This window comes from Melanotaenia boesemani, chromosome 11, assembly GCF_017639745.1.
Source record: "Melanotaenia boesemani isolate fMelBoe1 chromosome 11, fMelBoe1.pri, whole genome shotgun sequence".
NCBI lineage: Eukaryota > Metazoa > Chordata > Actinopteri > Atheriniformes > Melanotaeniidae > Melanotaenia > Melanotaenia boesemani.
Genome location: NC_055692.1, coordinates 1,317,777 through 1,339,131, shown reverse-complemented (window position 1 = coordinate 1,339,131; position 21,355 = coordinate 1,317,777). Strand labels below are relative to the sequence as shown.

General features: G+C 46.5%; 1 protein-coding gene across 2 annotated transcripts in view; it reads right to left on the bottom strand.

Moving 5' to 3' along the window:
• Nucleotides 1–18,160, bottom strand: part of LOC121649013 (protein HIRA) — a 29,482-nt gene extending 11,322 nt beyond the window's left edge. The window contains exons 1-20 of one of the 2 annotated variants that reach the window (XM_041999547.1): nucleotides 17,909–18,160; nucleotides 16,742–16,804; nucleotides 16,524–16,634; nucleotides 14,846–14,936; nucleotides 14,672–14,766; nucleotides 14,498–14,593; nucleotides 12,224–12,384; nucleotides 11,971–12,138; nucleotides 11,773–11,886; nucleotides 11,618–11,688; nucleotides 11,417–11,522; nucleotides 9,384–9,605; nucleotides 8,978–9,063; nucleotides 5,550–5,750; nucleotides 5,324–5,467; nucleotides 5,024–5,243; nucleotides 3,917–4,024; nucleotides 1,772–1,920; nucleotides 745–906; nucleotides 596–654 (exon numbers count right to left, since the gene is read on the bottom strand). In XM_041999547.1, the coding sequence (XP_041855481.1) occupies nucleotides 596–654; nucleotides 745–906; nucleotides 1,772–1,920; nucleotides 3,917–4,024; nucleotides 5,024–5,243; nucleotides 5,324–5,467; nucleotides 5,550–5,750; nucleotides 8,978–9,063; nucleotides 9,384–9,605; nucleotides 11,417–11,522; nucleotides 11,618–11,688; nucleotides 11,773–11,886; nucleotides 11,971–12,138; nucleotides 12,224–12,384; nucleotides 14,498–14,593; nucleotides 14,672–14,766; nucleotides 14,846–14,936; nucleotides 16,524–16,634; nucleotides 16,742–16,804; nucleotides 17,909–17,945 (2,464 nt within the window). In that variant the 5' untranslated portion in view covers nucleotides 17,946–18,160. The remainder of the gene's footprint in view (nucleotides 1–595; nucleotides 655–744; nucleotides 907–1,771; nucleotides 1,921–3,916; nucleotides 4,025–5,023; nucleotides 5,244–5,323; nucleotides 5,468–5,549; nucleotides 5,751–8,977; nucleotides 9,064–9,383; nucleotides 9,606–11,416; nucleotides 11,523–11,617; nucleotides 11,689–11,772; nucleotides 11,887–11,970; nucleotides 12,139–12,223; nucleotides 12,385–14,497; nucleotides 14,594–14,671; nucleotides 14,767–14,845; nucleotides 14,937–16,523; nucleotides 16,635–16,741; nucleotides 16,805–17,908) is intronic. The other variant, XM_041999548.1, reaches the window with a different exon arrangement.
• Between the last annotated feature and the right edge of the window lie 3,195 nt (nucleotides 18,161–21,355).

Genomic DNA, 21,355 nt, shown 5'->3' with positions numbered 1-21,355 from the left:
GAACACCACCCTGGAACTACTTTTTACACCATGCTGAACACCACCCTGGAACTACTTTTTACACCACGCTGAACACCACCCTGGAACTACTTTTTACACCACGCTGAACACCACCCTGAAGCTACTTTTTACACCACGCTGAACATCACCCTGGAACTACTTTTTACACCATGCTGAACATCACCCTGGAACTACTTTTTACACCATGCTGAACATCACCCTGGAACTACTTTTTACACCATGCTGAACATCACCCTGGAACTACTTTTTACACCACGCTGAACACCACCCTGAAGCTACTTTTTACACCATGCTGAACATCACCCTGAAGCTACTTTTTCCAGACGTGTTGCTGCATCAGATTCACTATCAACTTTCAGCTCATATTTTCCACCACATGGTAAAATGTCTGAGTTTCATCCTCTGACAGGTTGGCGATCTTCTACTGGGAATGAAATATGGTCTGATGGGATTTGGAAACCATAAAACCACCTCTGATGATGACAGTGTTCACCATCTAATAAAATCATCATTATCTGGGCATTAAACATCCAGCGTCACATGATCACACAGCCGCCATGTTCTGCAGTCTCACCAGACAAAATGCTGAGCAGGGATTCATTCTTCACCAGAGCTTTCTGCCTCTGAACGTCCCTGCAGACAAACACCACATGTCAGGATTCATCGTCAACATCAGCTCAGATGAGCTCGGAATGAAAAACAAGATCAGAAAAACGGACTGACCAGACAGACAGCATCGCACCAGCAGTCAGAACCATGACGAAGTGGGCGGAGCAATGCAGGGCTGAGATTGGCGTGGCCAGCTGGATGGCTGGGAGGAGCCGCCGCCCACAGGAAGAGAACACCGACAACATCCTGTCCTCACAGGCAACGGCGAGGATGTCACTGAGGAAGAGGAGGGACAGAAAACGTGGATGAAGGTCATTTTATTCAGGTAGAAATCATCTGGATCTTTGCTGGGTCCACGTTGTCCATCAAGGTTTTCTTTATCCAACATCCTTCAGGTGTGCCGACTTAACCCAGGGAATGAAAACTGAAAGCTTTTATTTTATAGTAAAATAAAATACAATAAACTAACAGACCAACGAGGTCAGCCAAGGTCAGTGTGTGCCGTTAAATCTCACCAACGAGGCAGAACGCACCCATGTGGAAACTCGAGGGTTAACGGATGAGGTCGCCACGACGCCTGAATAAAGGGCGGGAAAATAAATTCATGGATAAATCGAGAAAAAAGGGGAAAAATTATTAATAATAAAAAAGGAGAATAAACTCATTCTAAAAAATTTAGAAAAAAGGGGGAAACTAAATGAAAAAGAACAAATCTATAAAAAAAATGAAAACAGAGGAATCAAAGGAGACTAAATAACTATGGAAAAAAGAGGGAAATTAAAACTAATTATTAAAAACGGAGAGAATTAATAAAGTAATTAATGAGGGAAAATCAATTCTGACTACACTCAATCTTTCATGCACCACTTTTAAAAGATCCAAACCTAAAAATAATACTTTTGTGTAAAGCACCTTTCAAAACACACAAGGATAAAAAAAGAGCAATAAGCGGAAGATTCCAGGATTCCAGGAGTGCTGGTCTGAAGCAGGGCGGACAGGTAGGGAGGGGGCAGGTGATGGATGGCCTACGATGCGATTTTAACCGGCAGCCAGCGGCGCTGCTGCATGGGGTGACGTGGTGGGTGGAGGGGGTTCTGGCATCTGATTCAAACTGTGAGGAAGGAAAGGAAACAGTTCCCACCTGCTTCCGGCAGCGACGACCACCGCGCTGGGAAGCAGAGCGTTCCAGTCCCGCCCGTCTCTGGAGCATCGCAGCTGGCTGAGCTTGGAACCTGCAACCACGGACACCTCGTTCTCCACCTCCAGGAACACCGGCGGCTCCATGCTCACCTGCACACAAACAACTTCTGGTTTGAGGTGGAGGGAGGAATTCCCATCTGGGAATGCAACTGGATAAAAAGCCCTGGAAGATCTGGATCCTCCAGAACCGCCGGTTCCCCTGATACAGAACTGAGGTAATGGCAGCATTTTTCACCCTTTTAAAAACCTTGATCTAGTTTTTAGGTTTTGGTTAAAAACATTACTGAAATAAATCGATTCAAATAAAATAAATCCAATATTGATTCATAAAACTTGAAGATAAAGTTTTTTTATACGTTCTCTTTTCTGGTAACATACCCCTACTCCCGCGTGACTTACTGAGGTTCGGCGAGAACTTATATGAACACACCTGGTTCCCTTTGTCACCTCTGTCCAATCAGCTTCTCTTGATGTCACATTCAGATGTTTTCAACAGTGTGGATTACATTCACCTGTTAAGTATTATGCAGCGTATTACTGCTCACATTAGCAGCTAACGCTAATACCGCAGGCTCTCACATTAGCAGCTAACGCTAATACCGCAGGCTCTCACATTAACAGCTAATGCTAATACCGCAGGCTCTCACATTAACAGCTAACGCTAATACCGCAGGCTCTCACATTAACAGCTAATGCTAATACCGCAGGCTCTCACATTAGCAGCTAACGCTAATACCGCAGGCTCTCACATTAGCAGCTAATGCTAATACCGCAGGCTCTCACATTAACAGCTAATGCTAATACCGCAGGCTCTCACATTAGCAGCTAATGCTAATACCGCAGGCTCTCACATTAGCAGCTAACGCTAATACCGCAGGCTCTCACATTAGCAGCTAACGCTAATACCGCAGGCTCTCACATTAGCAGCTAACGCTAATACCGCAGGCTCTCACATTAGCAGCTAACGCTAATACCGCAGGCTCTCACATTAGCAGCTAACGCTAATACCACGGGCTCTCACATTAGCAGCTAATGCTAATACCGCAGGCTCTCACATTAGCAGCTAACGCTAATACCACGGGCTCTCACATTAGCAGCTAATGCTAATACCGCAGGCTCTCACATTAGCAGCTAACGCTAATACCGCAGGCTCTCACATTAGCAGCTAATGCTAATACCGCAGGCTCTCACATTAGCAGCTAACGCTAATACCGCGGGCTCTCACATTAGCAGCTAACGTTAAGACCGCGGGCTCTCACATTAGCAGCTAACGCTAATACCGCGGGCTCTCACATTAGCAGCTAACGCTAATACCGCGGGCTCTCACATTAGCAGCTAACGCTAAGACCGTAAGTTCTCATATGGCACCACCATAGACAACAACAGGAAGTGATGTCACCAAGCACGTATGTACGTTGAAATAAATTTGAAAGGCTCATCACGGCACACAGAGAGCACACACACGTGCACACTCACATGCTTTGGTCAGAGGACAGAGTGCACGTATCTGAAAACACACCAACCACCTGGAAATCAGACCGAGAGATGAGAGTTTTAGATTCTCTCAGCAGACGGAGGATTTCTCCGTGTTAGCTCATAGCCTCGTGGTCGTCACGGCAACGCGCACAGCTGAACAAGCCGAATCTACGTCACTGTAGGAATTTCTGAGTCGTATTCCGGTTTTAAATGGATCCAGTTTTCTTTGTAGGTTTTGTTAGCATCAACACGAGATGTTAACTTTAGGAAGATTTAGAGCGACTCCGCTGGATGAAGCTTCATCAGGACATTTAAAAAGTCCTGAGTGTTTCCAACACAGCGTTCCTGGCTGGGAATCTGGGAAACACCAGATTGTTCTGGTGTTTCAGAAATGCATGTAGATGTATCAGATTATTACAGTAATCTGATTACTCCCAGGTAACTGAGTTTGATTGTCCCGTAAATGCAAGCAGTGGTTTATAAAATGTTAATCTGAGAAGGTTTTTATTATTAAAGAGAAACAGCTGCTGTCACACAGTTAGCTGGAAATGAATCGATGTTGAATCCAGTTGGCTGCTGTAGGTTTTAGGGTGAAAGTGATGGCGCAGACCTGCAGACTGAAGGCCTTCTGCGTGCTCGGTGTCGGCAGTTTGAGAACAACTGCAGGAGCAGGAGGAGCCACCGCCCTGCTGGGCTCCCGGTCCGGGGGAGGAGTTATCTGAGGAAGAGGAGGAAGAAGAGAAAACATCCAGTTACCTCTGCTGCTGATACCATACATCATTTCATTATAACTCCATCATCGCTCCACTCATCCATTCATCCATCCATCATCCCAGTAGGGCCGGGCGATGTATCGGATATACTCGATGTAACCCGAGATGTTTTCCGTAGGATATAAAATGTGTGTATCACGAACTATAAACCATCACAGCGGTGTTTTAAGCATCTACTTGGGATTTTCTTCGTCGCCTCAGTTGCTGGTCGGACTGAAAGCGACTTCTCTCACCCCGCCGTCCTGCACACATGCCTGGGTTTCCGCTACGTGTAAATGCCAGCGGCGCCCCGCCACGGCTAAATGAAAGCCGCCATGCCTTCAGAATTGTGATGTTACAGATGTAAACTTTATTGTATGAATGCATCCATATGAACATTAAAATCTACACTACCGTTCAAAAGTTTGGGGTCACTTTGCCATGGGATTCAATAGGGAAGTGACCCCAAACTTTTGAACGGTAGTGTATATTTGCACACATTTAAAGCCGTTGCTTCTATCTGTCTCCTCTTCCTCTGCTCCAGGATTCCTGCTGTTCTCTGGTGCAAAACATAAAAACCTGAATAATAAAATAAGATAACTGAATATAAAATAACTCAATGAAAAAAAAGGGATGGTGGGAGTTGATGTTGAGAGGTTGGGGTGCCGGGAAACACTGGCTGTACGAGCAGGTTCCTGGTTCAGAATAAAAAGTTTATTAATGATAAATTTAGGTGAGTCTACTTAAATCCTACTGGTGTCTTTTTATGCGTCATACTGTTCAATTTATCATTTACAGACTTTCAGAGGAAATTTAAAAAAACATTTATATTGTTTAACAGGATACGGCAAAAAATATGGGCGTCAGTTATAGGCTCGATCATTCTACCATCCACCCATCCACCCTTCCATCCTTCAACCCATCCACCCTTCCACCCATCCATCCATCCATCCATCCTTCTGTACCTGAGTGAAAGGTTGTGGGACAGCAGCGGTCATCTTGTCCTTCCTTGGCCGTCCCTTCTTTCTTTTCTCCACCACCTCTCCTCCCTCCATCAGCAGCTCGGGTTTCCTTTTTCCAAATGCCAGGTTCTTGTTGATGGCGGCCATCTTGTCTTCGCTGTCGCTGCTCGTCTCTTCTTTGGTTTTGATGTCTTTCAGCGCGGAGATGCTGTCCTTTGGCCTGCTGGATGAACAGAAGGCAACATTCAGCTTCACCTCGTATGACCTCCATGTTTTCATCAGCTGATCCTCTCATCCACCCACCTGTCCAGAGGTGTGAGTCCAGCAATGGAGGAGATGGCAGCCATGACCCCCGGGGTGGCCTTGGACCTTTCTGTGAACCTGGAGTCCAGAGCTTTCATTGGCTCAATCTTGGAGGCAGAAGTGAGCAGCAGAGTGGGCTTCGCTCTGAAACCACAGAAGAAGAACATCAGCATAAACAGGAAGTGGAGGATATCAGTGCCCAGATGGACATGGGCCAGGTTCCTACCCCTCTTTGTTGTCCTCCAGGACTTTGTTGGTGCTGTTGGGTGGAGGCGAGGTGAGCATGGCGTCCTGACTGGGCCGAAGCCCCAGAGAGGACACGGGTCCCGGGCTGGAGTCGGAGTTGAGTTGTGGGGGGAGCTGGTTGGACATGGAGGAGCCAGAAGGCAGGATGGGAACGCTGTTGAACAGAGCTGGAGAGAAATCCCTGCAGAAAGACACGGACACCGTTCATCCTTCACTAGACCGAAGGTTGACTGGAAGGTCTTTACTGGTCTTGATTTTTTAACTGGTTTATAAAAACCCTGGTCCTGGATTCTTCCCAACTAGGTCTGTCGCAATAAATTTTGCTGTGCGATACATTTTCTCAGAAATGATCGCGATAAGCGATAATATTGCTCAAAGCAATAATGAGACCATTTTCAACTAATATAATGACATAACATTGTACTGATGCACAAGTAACCTCTTTCAAAGATCAATAAACTTTAATTTCTAAAGAACATTTTACACGGAACAGGAAGAAAATTTAAATAAAACAATAAATAGAACGGACTCTCACTAACAATGAATGAAAAGCAAACAAAAAACAATAGGTATAGAAAATAATGTCTCTGTTCTGTAAACAAAATTGCTCTTCAAAAAATATATTAAAAAATATTAAACATGTGGCTCAGACAGGGAAAACCAGCAAAACTGCCAGTTAGTACCACTGTATTTAAAAAAACTAGAAAAAAAACCTGTGCATCATTGCTGTTTATGAAGCTGAAATATTTCCCCTCATTACTGCTGCGACGAGACGCTGCGACGACACGCTGCTGCGACGACACGCTGCGACAACACGCTGCTGCAACGAGAAGCTGCGACGACACGCTGCTGCGACGAGAAGCTGCGACGACACGCTGCTGTGACGAGAAGCTGCGACGACACGCTGCTGCGACGACACGCTGCTGCGACGACACGCTGCTGCGACGAAAAGCTGCAACGACACGCTGCAGCGACGACACGCTGCTACGACACGCTGCTGCGACGACACGCTGCTGCTACGACACGCTGCTGCTACGACACGCTGCTGCGACGAGAAGCTGCAGCGACGAGAAGCTGCTGCGACGACATGCTGCTGCGACGACATGCTGCAGCGACGAGACGCTGCTGCGACAAGAAGCTGCTGCGACAAGAAGCTGCTGCGACGACATGCTGCTGCGACGAGAAGCTGCAGCGACAAGAAGCTGCAGCGACGACACGCTGCACTGTTCTACACATGCTGGAACACCGGCCCAAAAGTTACGCGGCCCACTCGGAATCCTTCCGAACCTCTCGAATAGCCGATTGATGTGTATTTCAGAGTAAGAAATCGGAGGTTTAGCATAAGAAGCCACTCAAATGCGCACAGCCGAGAGTTGGCAGGCCTGTGAACAAATGCAGGATACCAGCTCGCACAGGTTAAGTACTTCACCACGGTCTCGTGCTGCAACATGCTGCTGTCAAGTATGACACGAGAGAGCCCTCTGCAAGAAACCAGAGCGTTCAGTCAGGATACTTCACAGTGAAACCTAAAAAACCTAAAAAAAAATAAAAATAAATAAAAATATCGCAGCCGGCAAACTTATCACACTCATTTTTTCTTACCATGCTATTATTGCTTATGGTGACAGGCCTATTCCCAACCCCCGTCTGTTTCCAAACTGATTTTGACATTTTATTTAGCAGATCCTTTGAGGATCCACAGACCTGTTAGAGGAGGCCAACCAACCAGGATCCAGGTTAACCGTTACACGTCTCCGGTCCCAGAAAGTGAAACGTTACCTTACCGCAACCTTCACTCCAACACGTGGATTTTTAAACTCTACCTAGACGATGGAAAACCTGGTTTAGACTTGACAGAACGACAGGATCACATGTTCATGTTTCCTTATATACACAGTCTGGCCAGAGGAAAGTCCCCACCTGGATGTACCTCAGCTAACATGTCGGAGCCTCCCATCGGATCCTTCCTGCTGGGTGATCGTCTTCCAGCTGCAACTTTAACCCCAACTGATGCAACGAGCAGCTTCTCATGTCTCAAACAACCATGAGGAAAGACACATCCTGGTCATGGAGAAGATGTTAGTCTGGTCCAGAAGAGTCAGATCATCAAGCAGAGGAAACATCTCAGGAGAAGCAGAAACTAGAACCAGGTTCAGAAATGTCCAACCATCCTTAAAACTGGAAGGATGGTTGGAACCATCGTCTTCCAGGAAGAAACGTGGTCAGAAAAACATCCTGAATGATGGTGATCGGTGGTTCAACGTTTGGTGGAGCCAGATGGAAGAAAAACAGCAGTAGAACTCAGGACCATGTTTAATAGTGAAAGTTAGAACATTTCCACATGAACAATGTGAAGGAACTCAAGGATCTGAACAGCTGTGGAGCCAGAAGAAAACCACTAACCAGTGAGACTAACCAGAGGAAAAGGCTTCAGGTTGCTAGGGAGCATAAAGACTGGATTCTGGAGCCATGGAAGAAGGTCATGTGGTCTGATGAGTCCAGGTCTAACCTGGTCCAGAGTGATGGAGCATCAGAGTAAGAAGAGAGGAGGATGAAGGGATGCAGCATCATGTCTAGTGCTGCTGTACAAGCCTGTGGGGGCAGTCTATGGTCTGGGGTTGCTGCAGCTGATCAGGTCTAGGTTCTGGTCTAGGGTCAGCAACATTATGTGTCCACAGAATGAGGTCAGCTGATACCTGAATATCCTGAATGAGCAGGTTATTCCATCTTCCCTGATGGCTCAGTGCAGGATTCATGGGGCTCAGACTGTGAAAGAGTGGTTCAGGGAACAGGAGGCATGTTCACACATGGATCGGCCACCACAGAGTCCAGACCTGAACCCCATGGAGGATCTTCAGGATGTGCTGGAGAAGGCTTTGTACCGTGGTTGGACTCTTCATCATCAAAACAAACCGCTGTAATCAAAGCTAAAGGTGGTCCAAGCATATTTTTCCATTACTGCTCGACATGTGTGTGACAGTTCAGTTTTTCATATTCAGCAATATTTTGATCAAACTTTTCTCCTTGGCCTTTACCTCAATTTAAATGATATAAAAATGTTAAATATTTTTTTATGTGATTTCATCAAATTATTAATTTTTTCATCTTGTTGTGTATAGTTTTTTTTATAAATTGTTTTAAATGAACTTCATTCATGGTTCTGGTCCGTTGTGGCCGTCCTTGTTTCAGCAGCTTGTTTAACCCTCTGCGGTCGACGAGCTGACGTGTCCACATCGCATATCTAGTTTAAGACAACACAGCAGCAGGAACTTTCACGACTCCATCTTCTGCTGACAGAGCGGTCTTCCAGCTCTTTATTTAAAACAAACGCACCGAGTCTTTTTCTGACAGAAGGCTGCTGAAGGTTTGTGTAGGGTTGATCGTGATGAAGGTTTTATGCTTCCTTACCCCGTGTCCAGCTGGGCGATGCAAAGTGGGGTGATCCGTCTTCTCCCGTCCGCTGTCCTCGTCTCCACCTGCTTCTTCAGAAGGTTCTGGAAGACGAAGAAAGAACACCAACAGAGCAGAAACATGATGAACATGTAGCTCTCATCTCTGACATCTGATCCTGATGACAGCCAAGCCTCTTCACTAATTTTAAGTCCCTTCTTAAAGCCTATCTCTTCCTCTCAGCCTTTAACGCCTTGAGATGTTGATTTAGTCATTTCTTTTTTTTTTACTCCTCTATATTTTTCTTATACATATTCTTTTATTTTATGCCCGTTGGTCCTCTGTGGCTTTTAAAGAGCTAACAGACAAAGCTGGATTGAACTGATGATTGCTCCTGATCCTGTCCTACTCGGCTGTTCCTCACCTTCCTGATGTCCTCCAGAGACTCTCCGTTCATCACGCTGTTGACTTTGGGGGTTGAGGCTTCGGGTCCAACGCTGGCCGCCCCCGCGCTGGCCTGGGCCGAGTTCTGCCGCTCCTGCTGGTACTTGAGCATCTCAGGGTTCTCAATGATGGTGGTGGAGAGCTGGGCCTCGGTGCTGGTTATAGCCAGACTCTTACCATAGATGTTCTGGTGGATGCTGTTCTGTACATTGGGAAAACATAGGAGGAGGATCCGGGTAAAGAATTATTCATGAACCTTTAATATCCCCTGGAGCCACCAGAGTCCTGCAGGCAGCTTCCTGCGTCTCCGCAGCAGCCTCCTGCGTCTCCGCAGCAGCCTCCTGCGTCTCCGCAGCAGCTTCCTGCGTCTCCGCAGCAGCCACCTGCGTCTCCGCAGCAGCCTCCTGCGTCTCCGCAGCAGCCTCCTGCGTCTCCGCAGCAGCCTCTTGCGTCTCCGCAGCAGCTTCCTGCGTCTCCGCAGCAGCCGCAGCCTCCTGCGTCTCCGCAGCAGCTTCCTGCGTCTCCGCAGCAGCTTCCTGCGTCTCCGCAGCAGCTTCCTGCGTCTCCGCAGCAGCTTCCTGCGTCTCCGCAGCAGCCGCAGCTTCCTGCGTCTCCGCAGCAGCCTCCTGCGTCTCCGCAGCAGCCTCCTGCGTCTCCGCAGCAGCCGCCTGCGTCTCCGCAGCAGCCTCCTGCGTCTCCGCAGCAGCCTCCTGCGTCTCTCCGCAGCAGCTTCCTGCGTCTCCGCAGCAGCCGCAGCCTCCTGCGTCTCCGCAGCAGCCTCCTGCGTCTCCGCAGCAGCTGTCTGTATCCAGAAAGAAGCGACCTGAACTCTCGGTGTGGTGGGTGGATCTGCCAGGATCAGTTTGGCTTTTTTTAAATGACCCTGGCAGATCCAGATCCACATTGTGCAGGTCTGGGAGATCATTTTGAGTGATTCCCAACCCCAGTATTGCAGACTTTTGATGTTTCCTTACTGCAGCGTACCTGGCCCAAACTAATGGGTCGATAGCAGACTTGTACAGATCTTGTCAGAGCTCCATTTAATTTGAATCAGGTGTGTTGCAGGAGGCGGACATCCAAGACCTGCAGGATAGGGGGCCTTGAGGACCAGGGTTGAGTACCTCTGATTTAGGGTCATGCCAGCAACTTAACTGCACACCTTTACAATCCCAATTACCTTAAAATGAACTTTTGTTTTCCTTTTCTCTCCTTTTATGTCACCATTTTAAGGAGCATGGCGATGCAGGCGTTTCCATCTGGGATTAGTCAGATAGCTGCAGATAATTAAGTTTTTCTGATTCTGACTCCAAGAAGTTTGTTTCTGTTGTTACGTGTTAAAAAATACCCGACCAGCAGATAGTTACTGCATCGACGGGACGAAGTCATAACAAGAGGAAAATACACACCTGGAGGTCAGTTCTAGTTTGGGAATAATCAGTTGGGAGTTTGTTCTTTAATTGATGCAGAAATCAAAAGAAAAGGAAAAAAATCTGCTTCAGCTGATCCTGTTACGATCCTTAACTCCTCAACGAGAGGAAGAGGATGGTCAGACATCTTCATCTGCATGACAGACTGGCTTACAGTCAGATAGATGTTACTGCCTTTTAATGTAGACACAAACATTTAAAAAGCTAATCTGTTTGATTTTTATAAAATAAATCTAATTTAAAACGTAGATAATCTTAACTAGCTTGTTCTATACTTTACTTGATGGAGTATTCTGAAAAAAGGATGCTTATGTAAAAACTCGTACTTGGCCGGGAGAATTTCCGAAGATGTTGGTAAGTCAGTGCAAGTTTCCATAAACGACCTACAGATATTTTAACTGGTTGCCAGGCAACCAATAACACTGTGATATTAAGGTTATTTAAAATCTAAAACACCAGAAGGAAAGTGGTTCCTCTGAGGCCTCGTCACAGCATCTGTGATTTCTCTGGTTTATTAAATCGTCTTCCACCAGAAAAATAAAAACAAAAGAACATAAAAGTTACATGGACCATCATGTGAGCTTACTTTCTCCTCCTCGTTCAGTGGATCTCCCAGTTCATCCAGAGAAAAGTCCAGATAGGCCACGGTGCCGTCCATCGAACACACCAACATCCCCAGACCTGTTAGAGTCCTGAAACACACACACACACACACACATTTCTCTCAGAGCTGAAAACACGTCAGAGAAACAGCAAACGCAGAACATCCCACGACACCTGAACTCACCAGGAAATGTCCATGATGGATTTGTCGAACAGGTCGTGGATGACCACCAGAGGGCGCTTCAAGGAGGTGAGCTGGACGGGAGGAGACAAACTTTAGACCAACTTTCAGTTGGTAAACAAACAGATGGAGAAGGATGGAGGCGAGGCTGGACTGACCCAAACGGACAGAGACCGGTCTTTGCTCCCGACGGCGCAGCAGCAGTACGGACAGCTGGGCTTCGGAGAGCTGCCGTTCTTCTGCTTCTTCTTGAAGATCTTTGGGTTGAATTTCTACAATGACACCAGATGAGTCAGAGGAAGGTGTTCATGCTGGCGGGGATTTGAAGGCTGAAAACCAGTCTACATCTGTCTTACCACCACAGTGACTGCCTTACGGTGGCCCACAAAGTCCATGTTGGTCTTCCAGCCGTCCCTCTCCACGATCTGAGCCGTGGGACCAGAGTTGTTCATGGCGTGAGCCGACACCAGGTACTGACCGTCCGGAGACCAGGACAGACGCAGGACGTGGGTCGTCCCGCCGCACTGACAGAGAGGACACAATTCCAACCAAATCCATGAAACGGACAGATGAAAACATGAATGAAAGCCGGGTGAACAGCTTCGCTACCTCGCTGAAGGGTTTGGTGATGTTGGCCTCCATCTGCCAGTCCATCGTCCTCCACACTTTCAGGCTGTGGTCGTCGGCCTGGGAGGCGATGTATTTCCCCACCGGGTCCCACGTCAGGCCTTTAACCAGCCCGGTGTGGCCTCGCAGGCAGGTGATCATCTCTGAGGAGACACAACCCGAACCCCAATGCTCTGAGACCAGGATCTGCAACTTTACAACCTTCCTAAACCTTTCTCTGAATGTGGCCATAAAAACCCAACTGATGATACAGAAATCAGGTTTCCATGACGACACAGCAATCAGGTTTCCATCGAACCGTCGTCATAAGATGACGAAACAGAAAACCTCGCTGTTAAAACCAGGAAGGAAACTGAAAGGATCGAACGTCTTCATCAACGAGCATCTGACCAAACGAAACGTCGATATTACCAGAAAAGCATGACTCATGAAAAAACGGAAGGGCTAGTCGTTGCTATATCAGAAACGTGGATCAATACAGATAGAGGAGCGGATATGGACTTGATGAGTATAAATTTAAATGTAAACAGATAAAACAAGAGTGGAGGAGGAGTGGCTGTGTCTGTAAATAACTAGAATTATAAAGCCGATGATTGATTACTTATTAGAATTATTACTGAAACTGGTGAAGAAAAAAGCCAAAATGTAGTAACCAGCTGTATAAACAGAGCACCAGGCTCGTTCAATGACTGGACGCAGAAACATTTTCAATAACTGAACAAAGTTTTCATCAGGGGCAACTTAAATATTGATCTGCTCAATCCAATTCAATCAATACAACGTACGGCACGACTTTCTACCCAGCGATCAGCAGCCCGAGTAGAACCGCTTCCCTTGTTCTACTTTAACCAACATTTAACCAAAATGATTTAGAAACCAATACAGCGAGCGGATTATTGATTATTGATTATTGACATCAGTGACCACCGAGCAGCGGCCAGCAGAGGAAAGTGGACCACCGCCGAGCAGGACAGAGGAAGCGTTGAACTCACTAAGGCTACGTTCACACTGCAGGCTGAAGTCTCTTTTTTACCTCCAGCGACCTGCATCTGATCTGCTCAGAACAGCGAACAGAGACCCGACTTTCAAATCCGACCCAGGCCACATGGATATGTGACTTCAAACATACGCTCCGCTGATACCGCCCACGTTTACTTCCACAAACACATCACACACACGCTCGCTGTGCTCATCAGGTTCATACAGGAGATCACATACGAGTCGCCTTTACTTGGAAACGTGAACGGACTCTAAAAAATTCTGATTTCACACAGAAATCCGAACCGAGCATCAAGCCCTGCAGTGTGAACGTAGCCTACAGCACCGTAGCGTGAAAGCGGTATTGATGGTGCATGTAGGAGCCATATGTCGGGTTATTTATTTTCCTGTATAATGTATGTGCGCACAGCGTGGTGACATCACCGGTGAGTGTGGGTGTTTATCTTCATTAATGGATACGCTCACATGGAGGCAGGGTGAGCTTGGGGAGAAATTTTCTATTAACCATCATCGTTATTATCATTGTCACTGTCGTATATACCATTAACATCATCTAAATGCTCTGTTTTATATCCTTGCACATCTGGAACAACATCAAACAAAGCAAGTGGCTGTTTCATGAGACTGCAACATGGATGTGAAGCAACAAAGCATCGGACGCGGCGTGTGGTTAGATTTATGAACACATGGAACTGATGTAAGAATATTCACATCATTAGATGATAAATATTGTCCAATAAAACCATACAACAGAAGACATAAATACTAAGATCCACAAAGACTCGGAGAACAAAATACCCATAAAAAAAAAAAAAAAAAAAAAAAAAAAGTACAGAGAATTCCTAAAACACAGGACTGAAGAAGCAGAAAATAAAGATAAAAATATTATAGGAGTATGTAGGAGGAATACTAGAGTAAAATATTATGTAATTACAAAAATCATATTAAAGGAATATGGGACATATTAAATTGTACTGAACTGGTCGTCGTGTAGCAGCTTCTCTTCCGCTCTAACTGCACGGATACAGCAAGAAGTTCCAGAAATACATAATCACACACCAACCAATCACAACAGAGTAATTCCCTGACAAGCGGGTAACCGGCTGCAAGCAGGCGTGCACGTCAGGTCTGGAGAGGTGCGCATCAAGCCTCCGCGGACCTACAGCGGAGACGTCGAGCACGTGGAAATCCAGCTGAAGGAAACGTTTGCTCTCTGTGTCCGATCCTCCTGCTCCGACTGGCATCTGGAATTCCTACCTGGGAATTTGCGAGCGTTCCAGATGACGATGGTGTTGTCCACGCTGCAGGAGGCCAGCCACGCATCATGAGGAGACCATGCAACGTCCATCACATCTGCAAAGCAAACGCCAAGCAAACAGTGAGCTCAGAGTCCAGAGACGTGGGGACGACTCGTGGTCGGAGCTGCCGTACCTCCGGTGTGGTTCCTCAGGATGGTCACACACCTCCACTGCTCCACGTTGGCCAGCTTGCTGCTCGACCCGAACACGGTGCTCGGTCCAATCAGCCTGCAGATAAAAAACCCACCAATCACAAGCGCTCACCTCCCACAGTAAAAGTCACCCAGCAGACGGAGTTCGTACGTACGCGGCGCGCTTCCACACCATCACCAGCTTGTCGTCTCCTCCAGACGCCAGATAGAGACCGTTGTTGGACCAGCGCACACAGTTCACACACGCTGCAGACACAAGACCAGATCAACATGAGGGACGAGGAGGAGGTCTGGGAGAAGAAAAGGAGGTCTGAGAGGAAAAGAGGAGGTCTGGAAGGAGAGGAGAGGAGGAGGTCTGGGAGGAGGTCTGGAAGGAGAGGAGAGGAGGAGGTCTGGGAGGGGAGGAGGTCTGGGAGGAGATCTGGGAGAAAAAGAGGAGGTCTGGGAGAAGGTCTGAGAGGAGAGGAGGAGGTCTGGGAGGAAAAGAGGAGGTCTGGGAGAAGGTCTGAGAGGAGAGGAGGAGGTCTGGGAGGAAAAGAGGAGGTCTGGGAGAAAGTCTGAGAGGAGAGGAGGAGGTCTGGGAGGAAAAGAGGAGGTCTGGGAGAAAGTCTGAGAGGAGAGGAGGAGGTCTGGGAGGAAAAGAGGAGGTCTGGGAGAAGGTCTGAGAGGAGAGGAGGAGGTCTGGGAGGAAAAGAGGAGGTCTGGGAGGAAAAGAGGAGGTCTGGGAGAAGGTCTGAGAGGAGAGGAGGAGGTCTGGGAGGAAAAGAGGAGGTCTGGGAGAAAGTCTGAGAGGAGAGGAGGAGGTCTGGGAGGAAAAGAGGAGGTCTGGGAGAAGGTCTGAGAGGAGAGGAGGAGGTCTGGGAGGAAAAGAGGAGGTCTGGGAGGAAAAGAGGAGGTCTGGGAGGAAAAGAGGAGGTCTGGGAGAAGGTCTGAGAGGAGAGGAGGAGGTCTGGGAGGAAAAGAGGAGGTCTGGGAGAAGGTCTGAGAGGAGAGGAGGAGGTCTGGGAGGAAAAGAGGAGGTCTGGGAGAAAGTCTGAGAGGAGAGGAGGAGGTCTGGGAGGAAAAGAGGAGGTCTGGGAGAAAGTCTGAGAGGAGAGGAGGAGGTCTGGGAGGAAAAGAGGAGGTCTGGGAGAAGGTCTGAGAGGAGAGGAGGAGGTCTGGGAGGAAAAGAGGAGGTCTGGGAGGAAAAGAGGAGGTCTGGGAGAAGGTCTGAGAGGAGAGGAGGAGGTCTGGGAGGAAAAGAGGAGGTCTGGGAGAAAGTCTGAGAGGAGAGGAGGAGGTCTGGGAGGAAAAGAGGAGGTCTGGGAGAAGGTCTGAGAGGAGAGGAGGAGGTCTGGGAGGAAAAGAGGAGGTCTGGGAGGAAAAGAGGAGGTCTGGGAGAAGGTCTGAGAGGAGAGGAGGAGGTCTGGGAGGAAAAGAGGAGGTCTGGCAGGGAGGAGGCAATAAAACATGTTTTTCTCTGAAGTTCAGGAAGCAGGAAACTGAGGCATCTTGAAGACTGAGGAAATTAAATTTTATAAACGCGGTAAGAATGTCTCTGAAATCCCATCCAGCAGATTTTTCTGCTTCCCGGATCCCAGAGGAGACACGCCATGTCCTCCATCGGGTTCCTTCCGCAGCACGTCTCTACCTGGTTCATTCAGAGCCCAGTTTAACCTGAAGAGTGAACAAACTTTATTTTTGTAGAAAACCTGACATCTGCTTCTGGACTCGGGAACATGTAGCTACCTGCAGCCGGTTTACTCATCTCTTATCTCCAGGATTTAATCTGGAAGCGTTCCGCACCTGGAAGCTGGTTAATGTCTGCATGCATCTGTAGAAGCTCCCGGTTACCTAGGTGATTGTCCATCTGGCAAAGCATTTTGGGAATATTCTCATTCTTCTCGTCCTCCTCTCTGAGGACTGGTGCCATGTTCCAGATCATCACCTTCCCAGAGTCCTCTCCTGAAAACAAACCATCACCAGCATTTAAATCGGAGACATCTTGGAAAGACTGTTTTCTAGTTTATTCAGGATGGAACGAACGGGAGGGAACGATGGGAACGTCTTACCTTGCCCACCTGTTGCAAACTTTGTGCCGTCTGGATGAATGTCAACTGAAAATATGGGTTTGCCTGAAAAACAGTTTTCATAGATTCATAAAGTTCAGACAGAACTAAAACTCCAACAGTGGGAACGGGAGAGAAAGATGGAAAATTCAAGAGTCTTCTATTGTTTTCCACAGTTTCTATCCCTGGACAGAAACCTGGAACTGTTCCATCTCTCTGTGCGTGTAAGAATAAATGATCAATACAGAAACATTAAAAATGACTGTGATAACTACTGGTGCTGTTAACTGAGGACAGCTGTGGCATAACCCTGACACTGTGGTGAGTTATGACCTGAGGGTGTGTTAATCTGCTAGAATCTGGGTTTATCTAAGAGCCTGCGCACCATTTAAAAGACCACATTCATTTATGCGCTTAAATTTCAGTTCGTTTACACATGAACAGGTAGACTAAAGTAACATACATGTGCCATATTTCCAACTCATTTCCCATTCCTGCAAACATGTGTTTTCAAGCATTAGTTGGCGTCATTGATTTAATCTCAGCATCACATGTTGGTTTTCCAGCCAAGTATTCCCACTTGGTTCAGACTCAGATACTTCCACCAACATCTGCTTTGTAGTGGAATTCTACAGGAAACTTCACAAACTAAACGAGTAAATGACTAAAGTAGAAATACGCAGAGTATTAGCTGCAGCTGAAATTCAGGCCATTTCCTTAACGGTTAACTTTCCCAAGTGACATCTTTGAGGTTTTTAATAACAGACACGTCTTAGCTTCATGTCAATCTGTCACAAAAACTCAACGCGTTTGCTAAAATTGAAAAGAATATTGATCAACTTGACAATCTGGGGTAATTCGACGTGGGTCATTTGGCGGATAAGTTCGCTGCCGTCAGGGCATCCGAGCTAGCCGGGGAGGGGGCTAACTAGCTAGCTAGGTTAGCCAGTGTTAATGCATTTGGGAAAACAAGAGTGAGGTTAAAAATTACAGAACACCACAACAAATAGTCCAGTTGTTGACCAATATCGCGGATACAAGTGACTTTTAAGTGGAAAAACAAGTCAAACAAGTATCGACCACCATCACCAACAACATGCCTCCTTGACAAGTCCCCCCCTCCGACAACAAAAGCCCAACTTGGTCCAACAGATTCCTGCACAAGCTTACCGTTGTGGCTCACCCAGCTCGGCTTCAGCAGCTTCATGGCGACTACCAGCTTATTTTGATTTCTTCCTAATCTTAAAATCACTTTAAATCCATCCGGCAGTCAGTTCACTGGGAGAACTAACGCCAAGCCCTCTCCCTTTGTTTCAAACTCTATCCGACACTTTGCTGTTTTTGCGTTTCAACTCCATCTCTGCAGCATCCCAGAGTCCGCGCCGAGCAGCGGGCAGGCTGAACACGGACGACAAACAAGGTGACACCGAGCGGTCCTGGAAATGTTTCCGTTATTTTTGACCGCGGACAGGAAGCGACTGCAGCACACCTTTCACAATATTTAGAGGTTTACACGACGACGAGACTTTCTAAACTTTAGAAGTTACAATAGGAAATCATTCTCAGTAACAGCATGTAATGCATTCTGTGGCCCATTTAATTATATTAAGCGAAACTACACGAATTTTATTGATTATATCTAACCAAACGCGTGACGTCTGCGAAGACTTTAACGGAAATGAGCTTTATTTTAAAAAAAGAACACCAAGGTCTCACTGCGCAAACTCAGAATTTAACAGATAGACAGACAGACAGATAGATAGATAGATAGATAGATAGATAGATAGATAGATAGATAGATAGATAGATAGATAGATAGATAGATAGATAGATAGGCGGTATGAGCAAAGCTACAATGAAAAAGGTACTATTTTATCAATATCATTTTTAAACTTCCTGAGAAAATTGTTTGTAAAATTTGTGTAAAACTTTAAATAATTTTGTTAGTTATAAAATATTTCTGTGGCAACTTTGACCCAAATGATGACGAAAAGTAAATTTCCACAGAAGGAATGAGTGTGAGACATGAAATGTGGTGGAAACATTTATATGAATTTCAAATAAAGTTATGAACAACCAAAAGCAGCTTTTCTCAATCCTGAGGGGTATTACACGAAACCAGAATAAAGAAATCCAGGATAATTAAACAAGCCCAGCTTGACCTAGCTTGCGCGGCCTATCCTGGCTTAATTGGTTGCACGTTTGCTGAGCCAGGATGAGAAGGTGCGGCTAGGTTAAGCCAGGTGAAGATAGTTGGGATAAGTGCGTGTGCACGGCATACTGAAGCAGACCTCGCGATCGCTCACAGAATCACCGATGGGGAAATGGATAAAAGTCGCGCGTCCTACGTCACGGCCGCTGAACAACAGCTCCTGACGGAGTTCTCTGACGAAGTTAAGGATATTATAAGGAAAAAAGGCAAAACCAATGCCATAATTAAGAACGCGAGAGAGCCTGGCAGACAATAGCCGACCGGCTCAATGCGTAAGTAGTCAAAAACTGTACAATTAATAAACAGTGCTCCACTGGAACTGTCATAATTAGGCTACAATTAAAGGATTACTTTTCAAATCCACTAACTGTTGTATACTTTAAGAGTGACAAGCAGGTGCATGTTACTCAGGAAATGTAGAGTATGATTAGGTTCAAACAATTATCCACAATGTGTCATTTAATCTATTTTCCTCATGTAACGTTTTTATCTATTTTATCTTTCTGTCCTTCATAAAGGACAAACCTGTCTGGCCATAAAAGGACCTGGCAGCAAGAAAAAATTAAATATAAGAACATTTTGCAGGCTGGTAAGTGACTCCAAAGTAGATAACCGTGAACAAATGAGGTGAATAGATGAGGTGTCTGCTGACATGTTCAATGTCTGTATGATTGTAGCAGTTAAAAAAAGGCCTATAGAACTGGCACAGGGGGCGGCCCACCAAGCCAGGATGTGACTCCAGCAGAGGAACTGGCCTCCATTTAAATAAAGGGAGGCCAGTGATGGAGGGGATCCAGGGAGGGACAATAACTGACTCTGTCCCAGCCACAGAAACTGTCCGCTTCATACAAGGTACACAAAGCACTGCAATTCTACTGCACATGGAACACAATCAAATATAATATAGTGTCTGACTTTGGATAACCTTGCAGTGTCTGGGAACACAATTACACTTTTGGAGCCACCAGAAGATGATCCGGTTAGTACAGCGTCTCCAAATCACAGGCTTGGTATGTTCTGTGAAATCTTAATCCGAGTCCTCTCGCTGCATGTATACGGCAGGGGGAAGGCACATCTGCAGCTGCAGAATGCACGTCTGCAGCTGCAGAATGCACGTCTGCAGATGAGGAGACTGTGTCAGTGGAGTCCAGAAGGCTTGAGGCTTGTCAGTTTTATGGGATTGGCCTGCTTATTTATTCCATGAAGGATATGAAGTCAGTGATGTGGTGCTAATAGAAAATGTGTAACAGGACCCGGATGTGCACAGTCTCCTAAGCGGCCTGGTAACATTGTGAGTATTGGCTAAAGTAAATCTACGTTATGCACAAATCCTGCTGTGCTAACTGACATTTCCTTTACAGACCTCACAAACTGTCAGAACGCTTTATTCAGGGCACCTGGAGAGAGAGAGAGAGAGCTGGCAGATGTTAAAAGCTGACTCAAAAAGAGAAAGCTCCAAGGAATGGAGCTGGATCTTGAGATTAAACGCCGGACACTCAGAAAACTGGACCTGGAAATCCAGTAACCGAAAATCTGTATCTCTCAATGACATAGTCATCTCCAAAGGCCAGGGGATGTGAGCTGTCCCTGAAGACTCGTTCACGTCTGAATGCTCTTCTGAGGATGCGGGCTTCCTCGTCCAGCACATCCTCCGAAAAAGGGCAAGCCATTATGAAGAGGGAACAGGTGGAGGGGAGTTGGACCTGAATATTCTACTTTGCCCTCGTCACGGATTTCAACCTTTTGTAACCTCATCCGCTGTGTTTTGTAATCTCAATTAATGCAATAAAACACATATTTATAAAACCTCTGACAGCAATTTGACGAGCAGTCTTCATTAGCATAGCAATATAACACTTGGCCTGAGTAATAATACTACAACTGGAATCCATATAAAAAGGCTGCTGCGATTACGAACAGATTTGGATTAAATGTACAGTGACTGTATATGTAATATTTTAATACTGGATGATTAAAATGACGCGCCATACTTAGGAAGACCATGGACATGCTGTAAAACACATTAATTCCTCATAGAATTGACGTTGGACATGCAGGTGACTCGCTAGGATTAATCTTAGCCTGAGCAGTTAGCCTGGTCTGGAGCAGGCTAGCTGCAGCAGATAAATCACCACAGTAACTTGGCCGGGTTTAGTTTGAGCTGCTTTCATGCAACCGACTTAGGGCTAAATTCAGCCAGGATAACCAACATATCCCGGCTTAATCCCTTATCTTGGTTTCGTGCAATACCCCTCAGGTTTTCACTCCGCGTCTTTCGTATATACAAAGGGAAAAATTTGGGGTTTTGCATACAAGCGTTGGATAAACAGGGCCTGAAGTTACAACACCAATGGCCAATCACAGACTGACTGGCATAAAGCAAGACTTGAACCAGCAACCTTCTG